The sequence below is a fragment of the Mercenaria mercenaria genome, chromosome 5 (assembly GCF_021730395.1).
Source record: "Mercenaria mercenaria strain notata chromosome 5, MADL_Memer_1, whole genome shotgun sequence".
In the NCBI taxonomy this organism is placed as follows: Eukaryota; Metazoa; Mollusca; class Bivalvia; order Venerida; family Veneridae; genus Mercenaria; species Mercenaria mercenaria.
Genome location: NC_069365.1, coordinates 6148101 through 6167481, shown reverse-complemented (window position 1 = coordinate 6167481; position 19381 = coordinate 6148101). Strand labels below are relative to the sequence as shown.

The window sequence follows — 19381 nt, the reverse complement described above, 5'->3', positions numbered from 1 at the left end:
AAACAGGAATTAGTATTTTGTACTACACCTTCTGGGTGTAGGGGTCACCTCTAGCTGTAGCCCTAGGTCAAACATTGATAAAGAGTGATATATTTTACTGCCGTCAAATTCAGTGACCTGTATCTTTTTAGCTTACTGGAGCAAAAGGCTCAACGCATGATGTCCGTCGTCCGTCCATCAACATTTCCTTCTAACAACATCTCCTCTAAAACAACTGGACCGAAGTTAAAGAAACTTCACAGGAATGATCCTAGGATAGTTTCCTACCAAAGTTGTTCAAATGATGTTGTTCAAAGCAAAACTCTGGTTGCCATGGCAACCGAAAGGAAAAACTTAAAAAGTCTTCTTGTCTGAAATCACAGATCTTGTGGCTTTGATATCTGGTATGTATCATTTAGTGGTCCTCTACCAAAATTTTTCAGATTATCTCTCTAGGGGTCGAATGGTTTATATAAACTTATACAGAGAAAAGCTTTGAAAATCGTTTTGTCCAAAACAAAAGGGCCCATGGCTTTGATATCTATTTTGTAGTATCGTCTAGTGGTCTTCTACTAAGATTGTTCAAATTATTCCCCCTAGGGTCAAACATGGCTCCGCCCAGGGGATCAAATGGTTTACATAGGATCATATAGGGAAAACTTTGAAAATTTTCTTGTCCAAAATCACAGGTCCTAGGGCTTTGATAATTGATATGTAGCATCATCTAGTGGCCATCTACCAAAATAATTCAAATTATCCCCTAAGGTCAAATATGACCCCATCCTAGGGGTCACATGGTTACATAGTCTTATATAGGGAAAACGTTGAAATCGTCTTGTCTTAAAACACAAGTCCTATGGCTTTGATATAGGGTATGTAGCATCATCTAGGGGTCCTCTACGAAGGTTGTTCAAATTATCTCCCTAGGCTCAAACATGGCCCGGCCCTAGATGTCACATGGTTTATTAAGACTTATAAATGGAAAACCATTGCCAGTCAATAACTTGAGAACCACTAGAATGTTGAAATTTCATATGGTGATTGGACATTGTGATTGGATTGGATTCTGGGGTCACTCTATCAAAGGTAAAGTCCACAGGGACCAGAACATGTAAATTCATTTCCACTCAGTTTCTTAAGACCCATTTGATCTAGAACCCTCAAACTTGATAGAGTCATTCTGTCCGTCATACTTGATTTTCTATCAATAACTGGAGAACCATTTGACCTAGAACCTTCAAACTTCATAGTGTAATAGGCCTTACAGTGTAGATGACCTCGATTATTTTTAGGATTACTAGATCATAGGTCAAGGTCACAGGGATCTGAACAAGGAAACCATTTATGGCCAATCACTTGAGAACCTCTCGACTCAAAATGTTGAAACTTCATAGGATGATTGGACATGTAGAGCAGATCACCGCTATTGATTTTTGGGTCACTTGATTAAAGTACAAGGTCACAGGGACCAGTACATGGAAAACGGTGTCCGATCAATAACTTAAGAATCATTTGAACCAGAATATGCAAACTTCATAGGATGATAGGAATTATAGAGTACATAACCCCTGTTGTTTTTATGGTCACTTGAGCAAATGTCAAGGTTACAGGTGTCTGAACATAGAAAACACTTTCCCATCAATAACTTGAGGATCATTTGACCCAGAATGTTAAACTTCATAGGTTGGGTTGAGATGCAGAGTAGTCGACCCCTAATTTTTTCGGGGTCACTCGATCAAAGGTAAAGGTCAAGGTCAAAGGGGTCGAAACATGGAAAACCGTTTCCGACCTATTACTTGAAAACCAACAGACCCAGAATGTTAGTAGGATTATTGGACATGCCGTGTAGATGATTCTTATTGAAGTCAACCATCAATGTCTTATTGACTTTCGCTCCTGTCCCCTATTGAATTCTTGTCTGTTACTACTATGCATTAAGGGAAACATGCGCCTTTCTACAAAAGCGTTTTCTAGTTTGTGTGTGGCACCGTGCAGTAGTAGTCCTTGAGCAAGAATTTCAAATTATCCCCCTAGAATAAAAACTTGCCCTGCCCCGGGATGGGGGCACATGGTTTAAGCAAGCAACTAAACTCAGGTGAGCGACATAGGGCCATTATAGCCCTCTTGTTGTAGTTATATGTTCTCTTGTTCAGATACCTTTTCAAAATGAAGACATTTATATACTTTATACGTCAAATAAAAAAGATAAACCTTTGAACCACTTATTCACTTATTGTTGATAAAAAAAATATGTTTACTCATTGCAATAAACTATTTCTCAAACTTCCTGCTTTTATTCAGGATACTTGAATAAAATCCCCTTTCGTAACAGACATGAAGGCACAATAATGAACTGAAAGTGGCCGTGATGATAAATATTTTCACTTGATATTCGTTAAGCTAATTGTATAAATGATCTTGCATGTAAAAAGGATAATTTGTACTTTGGAAAAAATTGAAACAATAATGTAGGGATCATTAATTTGGAAGAAAAGGGGAAATTTAAATATTAACCGGATTAAGAAAAAACTAAAAGGCTCTTTGCGGATGGTTATAAATCATAACAAAAACGTTCTCAGTACTAAAGATTGGGTTATATTCGCAAAGGTTTTATTTTCGGTAGTATTTGTGATCATAACGACACGCGAATTCATAACTTTTGAATATTAAGAAGTATTTTCCCTTGAACAACTATGAAGCGCCAATTCTCAAGAACGAACATACGTCTATGTTAAAATCATAAATTACAAATGACGTTAAAATTGCCGAAACCGTATTACTGACCAAAAGAATATCAATAAATTGTCGGAACAATGGCTAGTTCAGGAACAAAGTTATTTATTTCTATTGTAATCAAAAATATCAATCTTCAATCATATCTAATAATGTAAGGTCTTAAAATGGCATAGCAATATCACTTTCAGTTAGTGCAAAATGTCTATCATATATGCGTCCTATATTAGAATATGCATCCACTGCTTGGGACAGGTGTACCGTTTAAGATAACTAATAACAGTATCTAGCTGCTTTCAATAGGATGTCTAATAACAGAAATTGTTTGGGTTTCGCCTTCTCGCAGACAGCAAATACAAAACCTCGTGTGCAAACTTAAAATGGCGAATCAAAGTAATTATAACAAACCTGGTAGAGGACCACCCAGTGATAGAATCATTTCAAAATTGGACCAGTGGATTAGGAGTTGTCATTTGAAGACTTCTTTTTAGCTCTGTAGATTTGTTTGTGGATTCTAGCGAACTTTGGAGGAATATCACCTAAGGAATATTCTGGTCAGGCTTCTTTAATTTCCAACTGATGGTTAGAATAGAATGTCTTTGCAAGTAAATGTTGACGGACGGGCGATGGATATAGAGGATATTTCTTTGTTTTAGTATATATCGAAATTTATTTTATGCTAACTAATGAAATACCGTATTCTATCAGTTAAATATTTTCATATCTCATCACTCACACTGTGAAAATATGAAATCTATATTTTCACACTGTGAGAGACATAGCTCCGCCTCCCTCATACATTGTGTATGAATTTTAAATTATTTGCTTAAAACAGGATGAAAATTGTAGTCGCACTTTGTTCTTTATAGTATATTTCTCTATTCAAATCATTTTACTTAATGAGAATTTCATAACGTTATGCAGCAAAAAATAAAATAAAATGGAACTTTATTTGTGTGGGTCTTTATAACGTCACAACACGCCTGACGCCATGTCTGTTTACGCGCGTCTGTTTCCCGCTCTGAGATTAAAAATTGTTAAAAAATGCACATCTCAACGTAATTGAGCATAAAATAAAAAGAAAATTTGTCTGTTTTTGGTGAATATGGAATATATCTCACATCGAAGTGAGAAAATGTTCACATTTTCACTCGCGCTACGCGCTCGTGAAAATATTTGAAATTCTCTCACTTCTCTGTGACACATATTCCATATTCACTCTAAACAAATAGATATCCTCTGTATCATTTATAATTCATATTATTTCGCATTCAAGTGCAGTTCTGTACCAGTGAAAAATCAAAATGATATTTTCACTTTTTGAAAAAGTGAAAAAATCAATTTTATTTCACTGATAAATTTCAGTACATGGCTCCCACTCTACAACAACACCCTTTGTGAGACGGACAATTCGGTTGTTGTTCGGAGGGAAATGTTGTAGAGAGTTAAAATAAAGAACAATTAACATATTTTGGAGTCAGTAGCAAGTGTTGTTGCATGGAGGATTGTTGTTTAGAGGGGCGCTGTAGAGAGGAGCACTGTATTTCACTGAAGAACATAAATAAAGTAAATTATCATAATTGTTCACCTTGAGCACGTTATGCTTTCTGGTGAGCTAATACAAAGCAAACATAGAGAACCGTTATTGCATGTGTTTGATGAATTTGTAGAAACTAAAGCATCAAAGGAAACAAGGCCTTGACAAAAAAAATGCATGGCCGAGTACTAAGTTAAATCCAATGAACCTCTAAAAGCCAACTTAACGTTCCCGCAAGAATACGGCTGCAAGATATGTTACGTATTGAACGAGACAACAATTCGACTAACGAGGCTACCAATAAAAAGATTATTACAGGTTATACAAGGTATAAAAATGAGTGCATATCCCCGTCCGTGCCTGAATAAACACCCTGAGAGGCACATTATGCTTTCTTCTATCATCACACAATGGTAAGTTTCCAGAATACCTACAATTATGTCGGTGTGATGTTAAATCCACAGACAGAAAGCCATATCAATTGTTGTAGATCCGGATATTTAGTAAGATTGTATCACATTTTATGCATAAACATGATAAATGTAATCAATTGTGTGGGTTAGTTCGTACAATAATGACAAAAAATAAAATTGTTTACCTTTTTTGCATATATAAAATTTTTATTTAAATGCGCACTTCCTTCTAGCCTGTATATATTCGATGGTCGCTGCAAAACGCCAGTCTGCATATCTTTAAAATACACATCACTGCAAACGAAACTACAGATTGTCATTGACATTTCTCTGTAATTAACACGTTCTTGCCATTTTTGGTATTATTTCGACATGTTCTATTTTTAACAATCATTCTCATTGGTCTCTGAAAGAGGAAGCAAGGGAGGCTGAGGGTATATATGTACACCCGGGCTGCTGTCTGGCTAACTGTTTCTTGCTCGCATCTGAAGACTTCAGGTAAGATATTTCATAGATACAGTAATAGTTTATATCTGTTCGACATAAAATTGTTTGTGAAATCGACATAGTTGTTGGAATGGCATTCCACTTTCTCTGAAATATTTTGAAATTTCTTCATCGTACAATTTTATCAGTAATAAAATATTTCAGGATTTTGGAGTTACTTTATGGTCTGGTGTAAATTATGTATGTGTAGGAGGTCACCTGCTGTCGTTATTCGTATATGCAGAAAGTCGTTGCACTACAAACCAGTCCTATTTTTGAGCTAAATTTCGTCGATTACATTTTTTACGCTGAGATAAAAAGTATGTTGTTTTTTTTTTTTGTTTGTTGTTTGTTTTATTTTTGTATTTTTTTTAAGGAGGGTATCACTTTACTCAAATGGAATATAAAATATAATAGCAGATAATTAATTAAAACCAATTATTCATACTTTCAAAATTGCAATTTAACACTATTTACAAAATTAACCTTTTAACTTACACAAAAGTTACAAGAATATAACATACTTCGTTGTCGTTGAAGACATTTATACAACGAAAAATGAGGACAAAATGCTACATTTTCGTTTGGTAATTTTTTGAGATCTTACATTTTTCAGAAAGTGTCAATGTATAACTTTTTATACCTTGAGGTGGAGGAGGGGCTAAGCGTGTGTGTAGCATAATATGGTTTAAATAATATATTGATGCGTTTTGAGAGAGTCAGTCCTTTCGTTCACTTTCATTTTCATAATAATACACTCATTTGCTGGTATGTGTTACTTAACGTTGTAATAAGTAACCATTTAATAGAAAGTGCATGATTTTAAGATATGGAAAATGCAAGGTTTTGGAAATTCACTAGACATAATTATTGTGATTTGTAATCACAAGGTAGCAATATTAAAAACGCAGTGTCCTCCAGTTGGTAGGCGTCATACTTAAACAGACATACTTTGTTTGTTTTGGGTTTGACGCCGTTTTTCAACAGTATTTAGGTCATGTAACGGCGGACAGTTAACGTAACCAGTATTCCTGGATTCTGTACCAGTAGAAACTTGTTCTCCGCAAGTATCTGCTAACTTCCCCACATGAATCAGAGGTGGAGGATGAATGATTTCAGACATGTCTTTTATCAAATCGTCACAGAGAACAAACGCTCTGTCCGGGGATCGAACTTACTCCGTAGACCAACGACCAACGCTCTCCCTAATGAGCTAAGCAGGCGGGTGTATTTTGGTCTAGTCATATAATATTTCTTATTTATATCGTATTTTCAAAATTTAGAATTGGTGATATTTGATTAGAAATTTTTTGTCTTTTCTCAATGTCTTAAGCTTATTACTTAAGAATTGAATTAAGTGACCACATTCCATTTAAAAGCAATAATAATCACTTATCAATCGTTCCAGCTAATCACGCAAAAATCTTTACCGTACATTGAAGATGCCAGAAATCAAACATCACGGGAAACAGCTATTGTTTTGCATTTTATCATCATTTAAACATTATTCAACATGGTTTAATATGTTTTCAGTGAGTTGGTATGTGAGAAAGTGTTTTCACCTAACCTCTGTTTTTATCCGGAATGTACATGCATAGCTCAGATGCCGGATAATAACCACACGCACAAAAAGTCACGTATTTTTTTGTCGCCCTACAGATAGGCATTTTAATTATTCCCCTTCTTTTTGGCAATAATTATATTCCTTACATAGTCGAAAACCAGTATCACGAGGATACAGCATGTCTTCAAGGTTCATTTGTAAAGTAACATGATTCTTGAAATATATGTATGCCATGGTGCTCACATGGTACACAGTAACGACATGTCAAATTTGAATTTTTGAGACAATATGGTAAAGAAAACGTAATTCTGAAAGAAGGTAAATGAAAATTGGCATTATGTGAAATGTTACCAAAGCATGCACACAATGTGTCCATTTCAGATTTTTTAAGAATACTCGGATGAAGAACTCGGAGTTCTAGTTACTTGGTATGTTGGCATATTTCTGCCAACCACATATCCACTTATGTATCTTGATAATTGTCGTAAAAATGTCACTTATTCAGTTATTACCTGGCAAGTGACAAAACTGCGTGTTATCCACTAAAGTATCCTAACAGAAAAACTGTGTGTTAGTGCCCACTACTTCCACCCACATATTCACTCACGTTAACTAAGTATCTTGATTTTTGTCAGTTAGTCAGTTATGATTTACACTCGTTCATTCCCTATAGAGGACGAAAAGTCTAGATCTAACCGTTATTTGCCAATTTGGGTACGAATTTGGGTATTAACTGGAGATCAAGAAAACTTTCACAATAACCACCTATATATTGGAATATGTAGATGGCAGAAGTGGGCAATTACAGTCAGTTTTGTCCTGTTAACGTAATTATCTGGATAACACGCAATTTTGCCACTTGCCAGATAATAACTGGATATCTGTCATTTTTTTTAGAAAACTGTCTACATATATAAGCGGTCACCGTGGCCCAGTGGTTAAGGCGTCCACCTCGGGATCGGGAGGTCGAAGGTTCGAGCCCCATGGGGACCGTTCGTCCGAGGGATATTTGTCATGGGACTCGTTCCGAAAAGGCCGGTTCGTGAGCCGCGAGCTAGTTAAATAAATGGTTACCGACTTCTATCCGCCTGGCATAGTGGTAGGAGTTGGGAGGTAATTGGTATCAAATCTAATATTTTTTACACTATAAAATCATGAAAAAATCAGGCACTTTAATTGTTTCATTAAAGAGTTGACAAGAGAACTTCAGAAATGGAAATAAAACACGTGCTGCTCTTTATCTCATTGCTGGTACCTGGATTGGTTACAGCTGAACCCGACACCGATGATCTACAGGTTAAAAATAATTTTCATTTATATTAATAAATACACCATACATTCTCTTCTTTTATATTACAATTCGTTAAAACTATCCATGTGCTGTTTCAAACTGTAATGATTCCCTAGGTAATTATAAACACAGTCTATATCTTAACAGTCCTGACTTACGTATGGCAATGTACCATATTAAATGAACTAAAGTGCTTATTCATTTTATAAAATATTGGAAATGTTCTGAGGCAGAGTTCCTTCCCTGACTGTTTTGTGTCGAAAGGTTTCCCTAAGAAATTAAGTTTTACAGTAGAAGATTGATATCAATACTCTGCTAAAAAACGCAAACACTGTCGTTCACCAACGATACACTTAATTTTAGGGAGATGATTACCACATGGAGTCTCACCAAAACGGAACCGAACAAGAAGTAACCATCTTGGACAAAGACGGTCGTGCAGTGGGGAAAGTCGACATGTTTGCAGATGAAGTATTTTAGTTTCCTAATAGTGTAGTAGTTTATTAAATTTTATAAAGGGATATGTGTCCGGCTTTGAATATTTAACGTTAACAAACATTTTTTCGTCATTCTAATAGTCGGGAATAAAGAAAGAAACGATGAAGAAAAATTTGTTGAGTGTTCAGCTGTCGTTTAGCTTGGCTTAATTCGTTTGTTTGTTTTGTTTGACGTCACACCGAAGATCCAAGTTGCCCCTCCAGGCATTATTTCATCATGGACGGACACAGGGGTAGAATCACGGACCCGACTGGATCTCATAGCATAATCCCTATAATCGTTCCTCATTTTAAATTCGGTTTTAATATATGCAACACACGACCTTAACGAACAACTAAATACTACCATATAGTCTAACTGTGCTGTATGACTTTGATTTTAGGGATATCAAATTGAAAAACCTATTGATGGGGAGGAACACCTGTGTTTGCTGAGAACAAATGACCGTTCGGATGAAGAGGTATTATTTTGAAAAAAAAACTTGCAGGTTTAAATACCAACAGTAGTTCGTTTACTAAAACAGCTACATAAAAGTCTATTATCTTGACAGCTGAGAGCTGAAACAGCTTATACGAGATCATACACTTTTAAGTATTTATTTCATCAAATCATTCTGAAGTTATGTACATGGTAGGAAATACAAGTTAAAGCTACGCAGTTATAACCTACATATAAAGCCAACTCCCCCACTATTAAAAAAGCAGCATTAGATTTGATTCGGGAAAAAACTGGCAAAATAGTACTTTAGAAGACAGATATAATCTGACTGTTTGAAAAAGTGTCATCGTTACAATATGTGCGTCACATTTAAATGACTAAGAAATGCACATAAAACAAATAACCATTATTGCAAACTTCACAACTATAAAAACATACGACAAAGCTAACCGAAGTTTTATTATTATGACAGGTATCTTGACAGTAAAATGATCTTGAACTTTTTAAAGCATTGGTTTACCTTTGCAGAGTAATCAAACAAACATTTGTTACGTACGTAGGGCAGTGTCGCATGAGGAAGCCATCGGTTTGAACATGCCACGTATACTAGATCACTGTGGAAATCGTTCAATTTATACACTTGAACCACAAGACTGTGACAGAATTGACAACACAGACACAGGTACGTTAAAGCACTGGTTAAATGAATGATTTGAAGTGAAACTGACTAGCAACAGTTAATATATGTTGGTCATACCGACACAGTCTAGATCAAATGGAAGGTGCCCTTCCGAGGACTGATTTAGGCACTTCCATAAAACAACTTTTGCGTGTCAGAAGGAAAGCTTCCTTACATGAAGAATGCTACACCCCAAGAGAGGTTACGAACCCACATTTGCGAGTAAAAGAAGCGAATCGAACTTGGTGACCTTAACCACTCGGCCGCGAGTATCCTAACAAAATAAAGTATTCATACATAACATCTTTCACCTTCTTGTATGGGAATACTTTCAATGTTTTACATTAACAAACTATTGAATATACAAGTGTGGCCAAAGATAAACACGTACATGTACGTTGGTATATAACTTTAAAGGAAATATAGTGCATTTTAAAGTCTTCCATTATAATTAAGGAGCAGGATGATGTTCAGAGGCGTTTCTACAATTTCGCGTAGTTGTATTGCCATTATTCAGGTAAAGGTGTATCTAATATGAAGTTTATGTAATGGCGCTGCTTGTTTTGCTCCCATTCGAAGAAGGAGGGGTATAGTGTTTTGCAGATGTCGGTCGGACCGTCCGTCGGTCATTTGGTCTGTCGGTCGGTCCGTAGACCAGTTGGTTTCCTGATGAAAACTCAAAAACGCTTACGCCTGGGATCAAGAAGAATTATAGGGAGGTTGGCCATGACAAGCAGATGACCCCTATAAATTTTGAGGTCAGTAGGTCAAAGGTCAAGATCGTAGTGACCGGGAACAGTTAAACAGTTTCCGGATAATAGCTCAAAACCGCTTAGGCCTACGTCAGTAGGTCAAAAGGTCAAGGTGACAGCGACCTGGAACGGTTAACCCATCTGTCCTTCATTCGGTAAGTCGATAGGGCCTAAACCGATTGGTTTACGGACGATAACTTTGAAACGCTCGGGTCCAGTATCACGAAGCTTGATAGTGAGGTTGATCATAATCTGCAAATGAACTCTTTTGATTTTGAGGTCAGTAAGTTAAATGCCAAGGTCACAGCGACCCGGAACAGTTAAACAGTTTCCGGATGAAAATTAAGAATGCTTAAGCCTAGGATCACGAAACTTTATAAGGAGGTTGTTTAAGATCAGCAGATAACTCCTGTTGATTTTGAAGTCAATAGACCAAAGGTCAAGGTCATAGTGACCCGGAATACTACCGTTTCCAGACGATAACTTGAGAACACTTGAGCCCGGGATCACGAAACATAATATTTGTATTTAATGGATGTTATACGTATGGATGTTATATGCCATGTATAATTATCATGATAAATAGGTATGTTTAAACGAACCAATAGTGAAGTTGATCATGACCAGCAGATGACCCCATTTGATTTTGTGGTCAATAGCTTGAAGGTCAAGGTAACATTGACCCAGAGAAGATGTTTTTGGTGATGTTTCTGGTGATAACTCAAAAACGCTTGGGACTAGACTAGGATAATTAAAGTTGATAGGGAGTTTGGTCATGATGACAGCAGATTACCCCTATTTATTTGGAGGACAGTGGGTCAAAGGTCAAGATCACAGTGACCCGGAACAGTTAAACCGTTTCCAGACAAAAACTTGAGAACTCTTGGGGCTAGGATCACGAATTGTAATATTAATAGGGAGGTTGATAATGACCAGTAGATAACCCCTATTGCTTTTGAGGTCAGTTGGTCAGGGTAAAAGTCACAGTGACCCTAACAGTTAAATTGTTACCGGACGATAACTTGAGAACGCTTGGGCCAAGGATCACGAAACATAATAGAGATGTTGATCATGGCCAGCAGATGATCCCTATTGATTTTGAAGTCATTAGGTCAAATTTCAAGGTCCAATTGACCCAGAAGAGTAAAACATCATTTGCCCAATAACTAAAAAATGCTTTGGTCTAAGATCACATTTGATACGGAGGTCCCTTTTGACTGGTAAATGACCAGTAATTATTGACTTGATGTGAGTACGTCAAACTTCCAGTGCATAGCGACCAAACAATTTCTGTTCCTTGCCTTGTGCAGTTACTGAATGCATCAAGGGGGCATTTCGTGTTCCACGAGCTCTTGTTATCTAAGGCTACGATTATGTTTTTCTTCGGACAATTTTATATATACATTATTATTAAAATGGACGCCATGTATTCTATGTATTTCTTTGTCACAGTAAACAGTTCTTATTGAATTATATAATAATCTTTTGTTTGCAAGTAACATTTTCTTATTTATATGATACAAACATGTTCCAATGACTTTTCTATATCCTTCTTAGACTCGAATTGTATATTATCCATCTACGTGTGCATAAAATGAGTTAACTAATCAAGATAAAAACAAAGCTTTGTAAAAAGCAGTTAGAACATGAGGATTGCCAAGCGAGGAAATATACGCCCAAAGGGTTATATCAGATAAAGAGGGAAGCAAAAGTTAAGGAAAATGCATTTGGGGTTGCAATCTGCCTATATTCCGAGTTTCAATAGTTTTCAAGATACATGAAATATATATGCATATTTGACATTGCTGTGACCTTGACCATTAGCCTTCTACCCTGGTTCACGCATTTTGCACATTGCCTCATCACCACCTACCTACACCCCTAATTCGAAGTAAATAACTTGAACCGTTAATAAGTTTTGCTCCGGAAACGAAATAAAATGGAAAAAAATCGACCTTTGAGCTCAATTTGGGACCTTGACCTTTGACCTACAGACCCGGTTCGTGTGTTCTGCACATCGTTTCATCGCTACCTACCATCAAATTCATTTTCAAAGTCAATATCTTGCATGGCTACTTAGTTACGCTCCATTGAACTTTTAGCTCAATCTGTGACCTTAACCTTTGACGTACAGAGCGGTTTAAGTGCTCTGCACGTTGTCTCATTGCTATCTACCTATATGCTTAGTTTAAAATCTATAGCTTTAATGGTTATAAAGTTATCTTCCGGACACGAATTATGACGGACAGACGGGCGCCGGCGCCATCATATAATACGTCCCGTTTTTTTTGTTTTTTGTTTTGTTTTTTTTTCAAAACGGGCATGTAAAAATTAATATTGTTTGTAGTTTGTATAATCAAATCGTTGATGAAACTTCGCAACTTTAAAAAAAGGTATTCTTTCGAAATTAAATGAAGGAAAAAAAAACTCTTGAAATCGTTCAAAGTGTAGACAACACATTGTTTATTTGAATTGTTATTAAAGCGGCATGCCTCCGTTCGACAAAAAAAAAAAACAACGTTTTTTAGATATTTTGAAATAAATGCTATATTATAAAGAAGTCTTTAAAACTTTATTATTAACAAACTTTATATTACGAAAACACATGAGAATTTGCTGTTTTTACTACTTTTTACGATGAAAATCGATAAGTGTTAGTTACGCTTTTACTCCAGGTAAACTGTCTCGATTATAAATATTTATATTTTGAAGTCATTATTCACCACTTAGCTATTGCGCTATTGGTTACGACGACGGGAAAATGTCTGTATTGCCGCGGTGGTCCGGGGTTCAATTCCCGACGCGGTCATCTTTTTTTCTTGATTTGGAATTTTTAAAATATTTTAGAAACAAAAATTCATATTCTAATGTTCATAATATGACTGAAACTTCAATTTGAAAGAAAAATTATTTTTTAGCCAAATCTGGAGGCGTGCTGCTTTAAGATGCATTTTTCGGTGTAGCTGTCTAAGCCAACTTTTTACCTTCTTAAAGAACCAATTATAGTTGCAAAATTAAAATTCTTCAGCAAATAAAATTTAAGGGACGTGACAGAAATAAATACATGCATACTTTTAACTGGCTGAGATTAGTGTACCCTATTACTCATGTGTTCATACCTCCATTTTAGCTGTCAGTTTGGAAGATATTTCATAGCGTTGACCTGTCAGACAAAAATCCCTTTTAGAAGATACATGACCCCTACTATTGTTTTTGGTGTTTTGGTGACTTATAGATCATCTAAGAACATAAGGCTAGTAATTCTTTTTAATGGGGTGGCTATGTGTTACTGCTCTCAGTAGATTGATAATTTTATATAGAATATATAAAAAAAAAATATTTACTACAGTTCGATTACTAGGTCATACGTGTTTACACGTTTTTAAACCAAAATTTCTCTACTTGCAAAATGACCTTTCTACTTTTTGATTATGTTTTGTTTTAGCTTGAGCTCACGTTTTTCTTATACAAGACACATTAAAATATGGAACCCTGAGTTAAGGTTACAAAACGCAATCTTTAATGTTTACAAACATGATGTTTACGAAAACGAACTGTACCGTATAGACTGTAAACAACACGCGGAAGACTGACATGGGTTGTCAATGTGTCTCAGCTCTCAGTAGATTGTTAATTTTATATAGAACATATAGCAAATTTATTTACTACGGCCTGTTAACAACGCGCTGAAGACCAACATGGATTGCCCTATGGATCAGTTAAAGTGATTTTATTGAAACTTCACATGGTTGAAGAGGACATTGCGAGAAAGCATGCGCAGTATGAATTTATTTTTTTATTTATTTGGGTTTTACGGCGCACCAACAGTATGAAAGAATAACTTTATTGTACTGTACTTTACTGCAATGCAGCATTTTCAATACATTAAATCTCCACCAATGCCGAATATCTGTCTAAAGATATTTCTTGTTTAAAAAATTGCCATAATAAATTGCATAAATATCGGTTGTAGGAAACAATAGACGGAGACGCTCTTGGCCAGTTGGAAACTACTGCTGTCACTACAAACCGTACATATCTGTACGCTGTGTGATATCGGAAGTCAGATGTACCAGGACCATTTTTGGAATTTGTCTTCGGTGGTGTAGAGTGTGTGTCGAGTACGCAATAGTAGTATTAACACAGAAACTGTGTCATTATGGATAGACGATTACAGGATTTAAGTTTTGCTGATTTCAGTTCATGAATTCTAAATGTCTCTAGCGATGTGCTTACAAAAATAATTACGCGAATATTGAAACAAACTATTTCAAGAATTTGATCTGAAATGACTTGTAAGATATTACTGGTTGGGTTTTACTACCCACTCGTGGCCTTAATTTGAACTTGTGGTGGCTGGATTCGGTCCTTTTATATTTCATGATGTTGAATGCCGTGTTTTAACATTTTCTACGAAACATCATTTATTTGTCTCTATACGAGTGTATTAGTATAATGATAAGGTAATTGAACATAAATAAAAGTATATTTAATAAATTAGGCTATCGATACAGGTTAGCAGTAGCATACTTTAGGAATATCGATATGATATATAGGAAATAAGATTACATTATCTTATCAATATAATAGAACAATAGATACCATTACCCTATCAATACAGTAGAACAAAATAATACATTACCTTATCGGTATCATAGATGCGGTCGATATATCACAACAAAATACATTAGAATACTGATATAATAAAACAATAGTATACAATAGCCTATCTTTAAAATAGAGCAATAGAAACTCTTAGCCTATCGATGTAATGGAGCAACAGAATACAGTATCCTATTGAAACAACAGGACAATAGAATACATTGGCATATAGATATAATACAGAAATGGAATAAAATAGCCTATTGATGTACTCATACTTCACTGTACAGTTCTTACTTCAAAAAGTCTTAGTAAAACATTTAATTATATTTCTACTATAAGTACTATAATTTATGATAATCAGTTTTCAAAGTATGGTGTTTAATAAATGTTACTGCATCGAAAAAAGGTTGACTGGTCGGTAATAAAGCATGTTATTATTTAAGATTTTGATAATATAGTTGGAATTAAAATGAAATACAGTATTGCTTTTTAGGATGTCATATCTTTACCTTTAAATGACATTGAAATATTGGATACAAACTCTTGTTACAAGCTGGTTATTAAACAATGGTGTTCTAAAAACAGTTTCAGATCTTTTCTTTGTTTCGAAGAGGACACTTTTCTGTACTTTAATACTAGAACATGAATGATTTAATTTGCAGTTATGACTAGTTTTAATTCATACATCTCTCCTCAAACACATTTTATCGTGGATTAATGTAAGAATGTGATGTCACAAAAAGTGGGAATGGAAACAGAAAGTTTCAATTTTACAAACGTTCTTTAGAATTGACATCTGCTTTACTTCCTTGTACAAAAAAAGAAAACACATTCTTGAACAGTTCAAATCAATAGCAACATTGTTTTAATTTGTACAGGTTCTATTTTTATCTGCTTATAATTGTCTCTGTCAAAGTAGCTGTGTTCGAAAATCAAACTGAATCGAAAATAAGTGACAAATTCATATACCATATCTTTGATAGCTGAATAATCAAATCTTCGAAGCATAGAATGCAACAAAACAACATAACAGCAGAATCGGTTTGCTCAAGTCTGTTCATGAGATGAATGAAATGTGCAACACCTCACATGTAGTAGCACCGGCTCAAGCTATCATAGTAAAACTGAATGTTCTTCATGATACCAAAGGACAAGAAAATATAATAAAATCTGAAAAGTAGATCCCTCGGAAGCACCGAGAACAGGGCAAACAGTGAACATTGCATACTCGGTTTGATTGAGTCTGTTCATGAGCAGTAATAGAAAATGCAACACTGCACACGCCCCCATAGCACCGGCTTAAGCAGTATTCAACCTTATAATCGAAATCAATGATCCCGAAGGACCAGAAAAAATAACAACACTGTGATGAAGTCGGGGCGACATGATATATATGACACAAGTAAAGCATAACAATTACATTGTGGGGCGGGGGTGTATGGGGTGGGGTTGAATGAATAAAACAAATACGAGATAGTTCATATGGAGGGGAATGTGTGTGTGTGTGTGGTGGAATGGTCAGGGATACAAGGAACACGTAGGGCCGGTAAGTCACACTTGACAGAGCAACTGACCTCGAAAGCTGTTGTCATTACAAGCTGGCCAATCAAACACCGTGACCTTAGAAATAACCTCTGACGTTAAACTTATTATTTCCTAATTGAGACGACTCTCCGACTGAACAACGCGATCTGCGGATAACATAGGATGATTGATTGATGCTTTTATTTCCTCCATTCTTGAAGAGCATAACATATGTACAAACAGGCAGACATATATCAGCAAATTTACATGTAAACAACAAAATAAATATTATTGTTACCTTCGAATGCATGGTCAATATGTGAATACAAACCAAATTGCGACCCTCTACTTATGCGCAACAAATTTACGCAACATGTGGAAATGGATTGACCGGGTCAAACGTGTATAGCCAGTGTATTCTTATTGCCGTATTTACTCCCAGAAAGTGGTAACGTATTTACTTTGTTGTTAGGTTAGCGTAAATACTTATTTGACATTTTTAGGCAGTATAAAACAACATAGTTCTTTTTCAAAATTTTAGTTTTGTTTTTATTTTAATACAGAAATAAACGCACTCTTTGTGCAAAATGTAACGTCCCCAGGGGCGCTTAAAATAAGTAAAGTTTCTTGTCGACGAAAGGCCCCACCTGGAATGGATGGAACAACTGATTTCCAGCCGAGCTCACGGCAGGCGTCATTTTCCTCCCCAGCATCCAGTCTAGACCGACACTGTTGGAAACAGTACCAAATTAAAGTAAATTACCCAGCATTGAACACTAGGCGGGATATTAGCCGCAACCGGGAGGATACGGAATGTCAATAAGGTAGAATGGTCTTGTCCTTGTGTCCGATGCTGGGGTTCCGGACACTGATGGCCAATATTTTAAACAGACATTGCAACCAAACTTTTACAAGATGATCATTATATATTTATATAGATGTGCCCTAGAAGGAACTTTTGCTATGCTTTAACTTGTATATGTTAAAATTAAGCATATAAATAAATAAATAAAAATTGATGGGGGAGGGGGATATGGAAGTCCGGTAGAGACTGAAGTCTATGACGGAATCTAAGGAAAAAAATAGATGTAAGTTAGTATAAGGAATCTCTTGGGTTTGAGTAGAAGTGAGTACAGTGGTCAGAAGTCTGGAGGACAGAGGGATACAAATACTAAAACTATTATGCGATATAAGTGAAATTGAAAAGCCTGACAAAACTTCCACCTATACTATTGCAAACTCTAACCCCATTGACCTTAATTATTGACCATTGAGGTACTAGGTCCTGACCCTTAAAGAAGATCACACCTTATGTAACGTTTGGTGATTATACGGGTAGTAGTTAAACAAATTTAGCGAAATTGAGGAGCTTGTCATTAATTTTTAAATATCACTATTACAATATTTGACCCCTCTGACATTTACTCTTGAGGACCAGGTAACTGGTCCTTCCGAAACCAAAAGATGTCGGTCCTTTATTAAGACTAAACCTTATGTGAGGTTGTATGATTATACGGGCAGACAAAAGCAGATATGAAGTTGAGAAGATTGCCATACAACTTTTAACCAGCACTGATGTCGGTCACTTATTAAACCTTTATAACGGACACGGACAATGTATTCGTACTATGTAATATGGTCAAAGTCTGGTGAATTTCTCAAAACACAAAAATCGAAACACGTGACCACAGGGATTTGTTTTATTTTTAAGATATTTAAAGGTTTTCGCCAAATTATCAAGGCACAACATATCTTTATATTTCTTTGCAGAGTTATCCTCTGCTGCGAATAAATCTTGTCTCCAAGAAGAACACAGGCGAAGACTTTAAAAAACCGAGTCTGCAATTTTCACTGTTTGCCTTGTTTTCGGTGCTTCCGAGGGATCTACTTTCCAGATTTAATTTATATTTATGTATACATCTAATAATATAAAAAAAATGTTCAGTTTAATACCTGTAATTTTATTTACTGTATGCCATTTGATAAAATATCTTTTTGTTTTAATTTTGTAAATTTATAAGAATCATTTTGCCATTCTATCAGCAAACAACGCAATTAAAACAAGTTTCATCGTAGTGACAGAAAATACATTCTGAACTAAATTCATTGGACGGCAGCCGTTTCTTTGTATGGGTAAAACAATTCTGACCTCAACTCAAATAGCCCATGGATAGTTCTCTTCACTCAAATAAGTATAGTTTATGGCAGAACATTATCTATTAATTTAGATACAGGACTTTGAACCAAGCAGCTGCAATGCAGTCACAAGCGGTTTTTAATAACCATGCTATTTCCCAAGTTTGGTGACAATATATCATTCCAAACTTTAGTTATTGACCGAAAACCTTTGTTTCTATTTTCAGTAACAAACAAGTTGAAATTAGCTGCAGCTACCCCATATATGGAAAGCTAGCTACCTATAATCAAAGTTTTGTCGTAACATCTCTTTGTTATTTACAGTGATTGAGCTCAGTCAATGTAAGCGAATAAGGATGTCTATATTGAACTCACGCCGACGTCGGTGTCGGTGTTGCTCTTTGCTCTCGGGTGAAAGTTAGTCACCTTCTAAATTTCCCTATAATCATTAAGCCTCATATTTTGTAATAGCGTTGGTTAAATGTTTAGGTGAACTCCTCAATGCCTTTTTACTACAGTCACTATAATAAAAAAGAATCATTTCTTCAGGGTAAATATCTCATAAATTATGCATAATCCCACAACAAAAAGAGGCTGTAATGGAAAAATATTTCAGACGGGTTGTTTCAAACATCCAACAAGTACATATTAATATAAGCTAAATATTGATAAAGGGGAAGGAAAAGACTTAATACTTTATTCAGGGATATTTTCAGTTTATTTCTCCACATTTCACCTTAACAATC

At 35.6% G+C, this 19381-nt stretch overlaps 1 protein-coding gene across 2 annotated transcripts; it reads left to right on the top strand.

Annotated features, from left to right (window-relative positions):
* The first annotated feature begins 4969 nt into the window (after window positions 1–4969).
* LOC123558761 (uncharacterized) lies at window positions 4970–15559 on the top strand. 2 transcript variants are annotated; one of them, XM_045350628.2, is made up of 6 exons: window positions 4970–5160; window positions 7903–8008; window positions 8367–8474; window positions 8884–8961; window positions 9468–9621; window positions 14344–15559. In XM_045350628.2, the coding sequence occupies exons 2-6, from the start codon at window positions 7925–7927 to the stop codon at window positions 14535–14537; spliced, it is 618 nt and encodes a 205-aa protein (XP_045206563.2). In that variant the 5' UTR covers window positions 4970–5160; window positions 7903–7924; the 3' UTR covers window positions 14538–15559. The 2 variants fall into 2 exon arrangements, with proteins under 2 accessions (XP_045206563.2, XP_045206564.2); XM_045350629.2 differs by lacking the exon at window positions 4970–5160 and adding an exon at window positions 5286–5468.
* The last annotated feature ends 3822 nt before the right edge of the window (window positions 15560–19381 follow it).